This window comes from Nicotiana sylvestris, chromosome 3, assembly GCF_000393655.2.
Source record: "Nicotiana sylvestris chromosome 3, ASM39365v2, whole genome shotgun sequence".
In the NCBI taxonomy this organism is placed as follows: domain Eukaryota; kingdom Viridiplantae; phylum Streptophyta; class Magnoliopsida; order Solanales; family Solanaceae; genus Nicotiana; species Nicotiana sylvestris.
This window is the reverse complement of record NC_091059.1, coordinates 199,233,141-199,243,035: the sequence shown is the minus strand read 5'-3', so window position 1 is coordinate 199,243,035 and position 9,895 is coordinate 199,233,141. Positions and strand designations below refer to the sequence as shown.

General features: G+C 39.2%; 1 protein-coding gene across 1 annotated transcript; it reads right to left on the bottom strand.

The window, feature by feature from the left end:
- Window positions 1-7,446: 7,446 nt before the first annotated feature.
- Window positions 7,447-9,203, bottom strand: LOC104215030 (F-box/kelch-repeat protein At1g80440-like). The gene has a single exon (XM_009764795.2). The coding sequence runs from the start codon at window positions 8,870-8,872 to the stop codon at window positions 7,790-7,792; it is 1,083 nt and encodes a 360-aa protein (XP_009763097.1). The 5' UTR covers window positions 8,873-9,203; the 3' UTR covers window positions 7,447-7,789.
- Between the last annotated feature and the right edge of the window lie 692 nt (window positions 9,204-9,895).

The window sequence follows — 9,895 nt, the reverse complement described above, 5'->3', positions numbered from 1 at the left end:
CTCCAACATCATCTACCTCCTCCCCCACAATCACATTTCCAAGAGGGTCATTAGCGTTGTTTGCTGCCATTTGGTACCTGAAGTTGTGACACACACAAGTTAGTAACAACGAAAGAAAGAAGAACAATACACAAAACTATTTAGATAGATAGCCAAAATTGTTAGCTCCCCGGCAACGGCACCAAAAAGTTGATCGAGGCCAAACCTGCACTACTATTGAGTAGCGAGAGAGGTCGAAGCAACTTTTACCCGATGAGGTCGGGATCGATTTCCACAGGAAGCTAGATATTGGAGTTGAGTGTCTATCTAAAGTGGAGTTGCGTATTTGCTCTTAATTGCACTTCTACACATCTTTGGTTTTGATTATGATTCTAATTTTATAATGCTACAATGATAAATTAAGCTAAATAAGACTAAGGTTAAACTATTGCGGGTTGTTCAAATGATTAAAAGGCACTAGGGTAGTGACTTTCACCTAGGTGGTCAATTGACAGATTCTTGAGTTTAAAGCTAGATCGTCACATTAGGGGAGTATGATATAACCATTGCACAATTCTACTCACTCTACACCTCTCGGTAGTTCGAGTGATTTTGTCCAAATTTACTTTCTCAAGATCAATTGGGTATACAAATTTGTGCAAGCAATCAAGGTTCAAGTTGGGTATTACTATCTCTAGGTTTAACCCTTTAATTGGGGCTATCAATCTCTTGAGTACGTCCCAATTCCTTGTTGGACTAATTTCATGGACTTAGACTCTCTTTCTCAAGAAGAGCCAAAGTCTACTAAGCATAAACTAGTGTTTGCAACCACTAATTCACAATTAAAACTCTAAATTAGCCCAAATATCAAACACCCATAGATAATCAAGCATCAAAACACAAGACCCAACAATTACTCACACTAGAGTTGAGCCACAACCCTAGCTTATGGGTCTAGATACTCATAATTAGAGAAGAAAACAAAGCAATAGATAAAGAGAAACTCATAATATTAATTGCTAAATTAAAATTGAAGATTCAATGTTGAAATCACGCTAAAATTACTCGAAATAGATAAAAGGAACGAAGTCACGAGCGCATATCTTGATACAAAACTATCTGATGACCTAAAAATGGGAAAAGAATCTATTTATACTAGGCTGAAAAAATTGGACAAAAATACCCTTGGTGGGCTAGTGCGGCCGCACTAAGGCTCTGGGCTTGAATAATTAGCTCTCTGAACTTGGGCAATACGGACTGCACAAAGTCGAGTGCGGCCGTGGTGGCTACTATTGTAGTCCGCACAAAAAGGAACACGGACCGCATTGACATTCATCCTCCAAAACACCACCTCTCTGAACCTTGGATTTTCGGACCGCACGAAATCGAGTGCGGCCACGATGAACTCAATGCGGACTGCACAAAACCCTTTGCGGCTACATTGCCTTTTGGCCTGAAAAGCAACCTCTCTGAACTTCACCTGTGCGGACCACACAGAATGGTGTGCGGCCGCACTAGCCCTGTTTGCCTGAGCTTTGTCTTGTCTTGGTACTTGTGCAAGTTTCACTCCTTTTTGAGCTGGTTTTTGACACTTTGTTACCATGTTGATCAAACCTGAATCAAGCACAACTTGTGAGCCTTTGGGACTATTTTGTACATATTTCTAATCAAAACTTAAGCAAGAAAGAGTGTAAAATGCATCATATTCCCTAGTTATCAACTCCCCCAAACTTAAGCTTTGATTGTCCTCAAGAAAACAAAATAAGACACGCCCCTTAAGAGAAAATTCAAGAAAATTCAGTTGTCCTAAAGTGACCTCATCTAGTATCAATTGGGACTAACAATTGCCCTCAATAAAAATGAATCATTAACAACATTTACTCTTTAAAACACCATGGATTAAGTACGACACAAGAGCATCAAGGGTTGACTCAACACATCAAAAAAGTTTTTTTATTACTTTGGTCTTTGTGGAACCCAAACTCACACATCCTCAACTATCCCTAAGCAATCCTCAAATTTAGGATATTGGCACTTAGAACGAGGTTAATGGAAACAAATTCATCTCTCTCAAGGAAAAGTCACAAGTCCGGCTCTAAGTACCATAGGCTTACCCCTTAAGTGAGTCACCACTAATGTAAGCTTCATTCAACTCAAGATCATATAGGGCTTTTGTGGAGACATAGTGAAGGCTTTTGGTTCAGGGTAGGAAATGTTTGGTCTAAGTAGGTTCCATCTTCCTTTTAGCACTTCTTTTGTTTTATTTTGGCACACATTCACTTGACTTTTTGAGTCATTTCACTTCTTTCTAAGGGGTTAGAGAGACACACTATCACTCTTTCTTGTTCATTTCAAATCTTTTCTCCTTTCTCAACTCTCCACACCTTTAATTCTTTGTTTTTCTTGAATCTCTTTATTCATTTCTATATTGAACATTCTTTTTGTCTTTTTGCTTTTCTTTCTTTTTTATTGCCTTTCCTTTTCTTCATTTTGTGCCTCTTTACCATTTTGTTGCAATTCTCATTTCTCCCCCCAAACTTATACTTTTTCCATGTGCTAAGGAAAGATCGGGTGCCGAGAGAGGGTGTCTTTTAGAATGGGTAAAGGCTTGTATTATTGTTCTTGAAGGAAAAAGGTCTAAGGCTCAAAAGGGTGGACTAGGGATTTTATCATTGTTAGGCTATGGAAGTGTTCAAGCTATCATTTGGATCAAGGAGAGCCTATAATCATATCTCAAGTCAAATTTCACTTAGGATTTTGCCTCGACAAACATTCAGGGCAGGTTCTAGACCAATGAATCGGGACTGGAACTTGCAATGCAATTTCTCACCACACAAGCTATGGATCGCTAAAGACACAGAGTCGAGGCCCACAACAACTTTAGATAAGATTTGAGCACACAATGGTCCCGAAAAACCAATTGATGATTATCAGCCAACACAAGAGTCTCAAGGTCACCACTTTATCCATCCTACACACAACGATTTATTTTTTACCATAAGATCAAAGGCAAATGTGCTAGGACCAAGTGAAGCTTTGCTTGAGGCACCTTTACCACTAACTACTAGAAAGCAAAAAAAACAGACTCAAACCCTTAAGAAGGTAGTCATGTCATCCATCATCGGGAAGAGACACCCAGTTCACACAAACTCCACCTTTGGAAAGAACCGTGGCATTAAGAAAAAAAGAGACTTATTGCAAAAATCCAAAATAAGAAGCTATGAACACAAATAAGAAGCTAAGAAAGAAAAATTGTGGAAAGTAAAATGAATATTTTACAAGAGGGGGGTTTAATTGAATATATAATAAAGGAGATGAATATGTACAATGTACATAACTTTTATACACAGACCCAAAGTAAAAAGTACGAAAATGTAATGAAGTAAAGATGAAAAAGAAATGAAGTGCTAAAATTATATACATACCAAAGATGAAAAAGAAATAAAGAGATACTAAAAGTTGTCATATATATACAGTTCAGTTTTGGTTCCTTTACTAGGAGCCTGCTTGGGTATACTGAGCCCGAGAGGGCTCCTAACTAGTCATCCTCGGCCCTAATTTTTGACTGGTACCGGTTGTGGACGTCCGACCAGGTCACAACTGGATACTCGATCAAATTCTGTTTCTGCTAATTTGAAGCCACTGAGCTTCGTTCATTCAGACCTTGAGTGAAAGCCTGTACTGCCCAGTCATCGGAGACTGGTGGTAGCTTCATCCGTTCCATTTGAAAGCGAGACACGAATTCCCGCAGCATCTCATTCTCCCTTTATTTAATTTTGAAAACGTCGGACTTCTTCGTCGCTACTTTGATGGCACCGGCATTTGCCTTTACAAAGGAGTCTTCTAGCATGGCGAATGAATCTATAGAGTTTGGAGCCAAGTGGTGATACCACATCATGGCCCCCTTCGAGAGTGTTTTCCCGAACTTTTTCAGCAATACAGACTCGATCTCATCGTTCTTTATATCATTGCCCTTTACCGCTCAAGTATAGGCAGTAACGTGTTCATTGGGATCTGAGGACCCGTTGTACTTTGGGAGTTTCGGCATTCTGAACTTCTTTGGAATGGGTTTCATGGCTGCTTCTTTGGGGAATGGCCTTTGTATGGACTTCTTCGAATCTACACCTTTCAAGACCGTGGGTGCGCCCGGGATCTGGTCGACCCTAGAGTTGTAAGTTTCGACCTTCTTATCGTTGACTGCTATTATTTTCTCGCCTGATTCGATCCTTTTGGTGAGGTCCTCGAGCATTTTTACTGCAGGGTCAGCTATTGATCCGTTATTGCTCGATCTCTCAGGTACCTGTTCGGCTGGGGGAGCTGTCCCCGGTGCTACGGTTCTAGGAGTTTTCTGGTGAATTTGCAGCTGAGCAATAACTAGCTGTTGGGCCTGCAACATTTCGAAAATAACGTGAAGGCTAACCTTACGTTCCTCCCTAATTGGGGTTTCCCGTGCTTCTTGTCGGTCCCCTTGGTGCACGCTCCTATCTGTGTGGGAGCTTATGTCGATGCGCTGGCCGTCGCGTGAGACCGCGTCCATGGGGACTGGCTCCGATGTGTTCCCAGGGTTTTGTGGTGGCACAAAAACGCCTGGAACGGCCACGCCGTTCTCCCTATGGTCCTCAAGATTGTTACTTTCATCTCCGCTTACCGAGTTAGAAATTTCGACCTGAAATCGAAGATCTTGGACAAGAAAAAGTATGAAAGATAACTTGTGTTATAGGACGAAACCAGCAAGAAAATAATCACTATTACTTTTAGCCCCACGGTGGGCGCCAAACTATTTACCGTGAAAATTGTAATAACAATTAAATTTGTTGATGGGACTCTAAAAATACGTGATCTATTTTTATGCTAGTTGTTTAAGCAATTGATGCTAGATATATGAAGTTCAAAGATGAAATGCGAACTAAAGTAGAGTTATAATCAAACCGAGGGGTTAGCTATTCGGGCCTCAGACTGACCGATGAGGGGCCTCGAGGTCGATGCCTGGGCTCGGGCTCAAGCTATCGGGGATAATCGGGAAAGGGCTAACAGTTAGGATATAATTAAGGGAGTCTATTTATGGCCAATGACAAGAAATAAATGAAGAACAAGTATGAAAATAATAAATAAGAGCAATAGTGTCGGGAGAGTGTATGAGAAAGCAAAGAGAGTGTTCTTCTATATTTCTTGTGAAGCGGATGGAACAACAGAGTTTACAAAGTGCCAAGGATCCCCCTTATATAGGAGGGGAAATCCCAATATAGTACTAGATATATTAATGATAAAGAAAGCGGGATGGGGCAGCTGACTAGCTTCATGATGCAGGCACAGACCAGCTTTAGACTAGCCTGATAGACTTAACCGGCCCCGACTGCATTCTTCGGAAACTCCCCATTCCCGTTGGGGTCTCGGCCAACATTATCCTCAGGCCGGGTGTCGATATATCTCGAGGGGGGTACTCGGTCTGCGGTCTCGAGCCTCCGAGGTGATCTCCCGAGATGCCTTATTAGCGAGAAATTGATTCCCCTGATTTTACCGTATACACATTTTCCGTTATACCAAACACACCCTAAATGATCTTATTGCCGAGAACAAGTGGTGCGTTCAAGCTGCTGATACAAAGTAAATGATGAAAAAAATAATGCTGAGTAGAGAGGAGAAAGGAAAAAAATATCCCTCTTTTTGACAAGTAATTCTCAATTTTCCCTCTTCTTTTTTAAATAGATTTTGTGTTTGTTCTTTCCTTGTTGTCTGGCAAAGTCGAATAATTGAACCAGAGTTGGATACGGAACGTTAACGTTTCAATGTCTAACCACAAATCAGAGGGTAAGTTTTTTTATGGCAAAATTAAAGAACTGCAAATTGTATAAATTGCATCAAATGGATATGTGGACCTGTCAATGAAAACAACGATCTTTTTTGGCGTTATTGAAAGTCGAAAGAGATTGCAAATTATTAATATATATATATAAAAAAAAGACACATCTAATATGGCGTTTGGTTATTTGGGAATATTTCATTTTTGTAACATCGTGACGTTAAAGAATGCTCTCATCTACAGTGATATTGGTTCACTATCTAGACAAAAAAAAAATAGTATGTCGTTTCTAAACTAGATTAATCCGAAGTAATTAATCTTTTTAAAACCAAATATAGCCTGATACATCCAAAAACGCAACATAAAATATGTCCTAATTTGAGTTAGTTTTCCTGCCGACGTACATTAATAAATGTTTGAGATTCATCCCAACTTTCGATAGACGAGCTAGGTGTTTTGTTTCTTTGTTATTTTTAAGGTTATTGTCTGCATTAAATTAAGCCACTGAAAGTGACTATTTCATGAATATTGGATTGGATACAAGGGGCAAAACATGGCTCTAGCTTCTAGAAGGGAAATAAAAATTATTATGATTGTGGATATTATTTCTTAGATACACAACATAGTAGCAAAATAAAACAAGTCATAAATATAGACGTCAATTCTGTTTTCTAGAAGTATGCAAATTCATTTTCTTTTCGTATTTATTAATCCTGGTTTTATCAATGTGCAAGTCTACCCACATTAAATAGTTCGTTGGCCCCGTATTTGCTCATCGTTGTGGATGTGTATATCATGTCATTAGACCCCTAAAGAGTGTTTAAATTTGTCTTTATCACAATATAAAGTCAAGTCTTTACGTTATATTGTAGTAGAATAATTGAATTAAGAAGCGCTGAATATCTTGATTTACTCAAAGCAGTGATGTCTTGATTCCTCTTTTTGCTCTAAACCTTCCATTTTCAAGTAAAGTAGTACTCTCTTCCAGTTTATGTTAATCTATTTCCTTTTTGGTCCGTTCCAAAAAGAATGAACCCTTTCTAAATTTGGTAATAATTTAGCTTAAAGTTACAACTCTACCCTTAATGAGACACTTTTATAACCACACAAATACTCTGAGCCCCATTTAAACTTGTTTATAACCACAAACAGTTTTGACCAAACAGATATTTGTCAAACACAAAACTGCTTGTGATTTTCCTCAAAAATACTTTTTTTCCCTCCCAAAAACTTGGCCAAACATGCTATAATTAACACATAGTCGAATTCTAGGACATGCTTAGATCTTAAATTATGATGTATACACTGATTAATTACATTCTAATTATTAAGTTTGATGGTTACCCTAATTGCCAATCAAATGATAGTATGTAGGCCATGGCCCATGGAGTTGGATGTAATGTGGTAGTTACGGGTTCGATTAAACTCATAACTTTTTACGCGTAGTAAAAATTTATGTATAAAAATAATAAATTTGAACCCATAATTTTAAAAATATAATCGGTTCAATATTAAAAATCTTAAAAATTAAACCCATAAAATTTAAATTGTGAATCCGACTGCGATGTCCCATGCGTAAGACTTTGTCAAAAGGAGAAACAAACAATGCCAAAATAAGTAGCAAAGCGTTGGCCGCTGACATACGGTAATGTAACAGAAAACACCACTGGACAAAAGAAGAATCAATTATAGTATCTGACAGTGCTCACTCTCATTTACTAAAAGAAGCTGTAGGTGGACAAAGTATTCTACATGCAAGATTTCAAAAAAAGGGTAATATAAACGGTCTATTCTAATACAAGTGTGCGTTTATTCTAACACAAATATGCAAATATGCTACTTCTACGACTCGAAATCGTAAACCTATTCTAACACAAATATGCAAATATGCTACTTCTACGACTCAAAATCGTAAACCTAACAAAATGAAAAAAATATGCTACTTCTACGACTCGGAATCGTAATCTAACAAAAAGAAACAAGAAAAGTACATGTTTTTCTTTGAAAGTCTCATATCTCTAAACAACAAACTGATTGAATATGGCCACAATATTCATCTGGTATGTCCACTTTGGTCCATGTCTTTTCTTTACTGCTAGTATTTCTCAAATGAAGTTCATAACCTCCGTGGAGTTCATCGAATCCGGCATTGCCCACGGTTAGCAACTTGCCCTGCCACGCTGTCAAATATACCACGTTAGAAATCTCACCAGGCAACTCAGACACGTGTCTCCACGTGGCATCATATTTGACCACCACGTCACCATCTTGGCACATGTATAATCTCCCATCATCGCCTTCTAAGCAAGTTTGCGGACACGTGTCAGCACCTAGAAAGTCCTCTTCGAGGCACCACTGCCGTGTGGCGAGATCGAACACCTCAGCGCTACGCTGGAACTGACCTTGTGCATGCGTAGGATAGCCGCCAATGACGTGGAATTTCCCTCGGTGAAATACGCTGTTGCACTCGTCTCGCTCCATCGCCATTTCCGGCAGCGTAACCCACTCGTCTTTTGCCACGTCATATAACAGAACCGATTTTAATGCATTTTTCCCATCGTCATGTCCACCGGCGACTAACACAAATCTCTCGGAATCCGAGCCGCATCCGAAGAACAGCCTCTGTTCTCCCGGCATGTCAGCCCCACGACGCCACGAACCTGATATAAAATTGTAGATGAAAACAGAGTTCATAACTTGCCAATTAACCGGGTCACACCCGCCGATTACAATTAAATCCGACCCAACTCCGACAACCCGGCAAAACATGGGTATTCCCTCGACTAACTCGGGTATGGGCGGCAAATCGTACCAATTTCCCTTCTCTGGATCGTAAAGCGAGAGGCGATAAAATTGGGTAGACGAGAGAGTCGTAACACCATGAGGTTTTCTGATGGTAGTAACCATAGCTTGGGCCAAAGCAAAAACGGGTCGGGTAAAACCCGAAGATTTTCGTCGTTGGCGAAAGGCAGGGTGCTTAATCTCGTTTTTCCAATGGCTGCATACAGAAGCAGCTTTAGAGAATTGGTCGAGAGGAAGACGAATGAGACATTCAAGAGCAATATCGTTGGGAAGACCCGGTAGAAGATCCATATGTGAAAAATTAAAGTAACAGAAAATGAGAGAAATTTGACAAAGTTAGATATAGCTTGGTTTCAGGAACTCAAAAGCGCAGATGTTGCTGTTACTGATGGCATGCATAAATATTCATTCAGGATTTAGAATGGTGACAAATTATAGGTTTTGAAGAGGAGTTTTATTTTGTGTCTTGTACCACTTACGCTAATTGTATATGAGTTTCTTTTCTGTCAAACAAATTTGTGGACATCAATCTTACATTTCTGGGTCCACCGAAATTTGGGTTCACAAAACTGTGAGATAAAAAAGGGGATTTTTACCTTCCTATATCATATATGAAACTTTATTACCCTCAATATTTAAGGTTTGTGTTTATTACATTTCAGCATACCAAATTACCATTTATATACCATAATTAATTTAGAGGTATAATTAATTGGCAATTTCTTACTCCTTAATTAAAGGTGTCCATATATCCCACGTTTCTCTCTCCCATTAATTACTAAGATCTGACCAGCCCGTTTTCTCCCTCCCATTTCTTTCTCTTCTCCGTCAAAATCAAATGCCCCTATTGAAATAACTGGATCCCAGTACAGAGGATTAATTCCACCTGTGAAAATCAGAGGGAATGGAACCACGAATCCTACCAGATGCTCATCTATATTCAATAAAACTTCCCTGTACAATCCGTGGCCTCTCTGGGTAGTCAAACTATTATTCTCTATGTACGAATCAGTCAGATTTGAGTACCAAAATTCGTCATACCAGTGAGATGATACGTAAATTTCAATAACAGCTTTGTATGTGTTACTCGGAATAATAACTCTTTGTCCATGCGACTCCGATTCGTATAGAATTCGGAACAAAATTCCTTCACTCCAATTTCCTGATATTATTTGAGCTTTTCGATCGTTGTTTCTGCGGATGGAAATATCACGATCCAATTGCCGGAGTCGAAAAAGTTCAATGTACCAATCCAATAAACGGTGACGATTTTTGTAGATGAAGAGCAAATTTTGTTGTCAATATTTTTTTCAC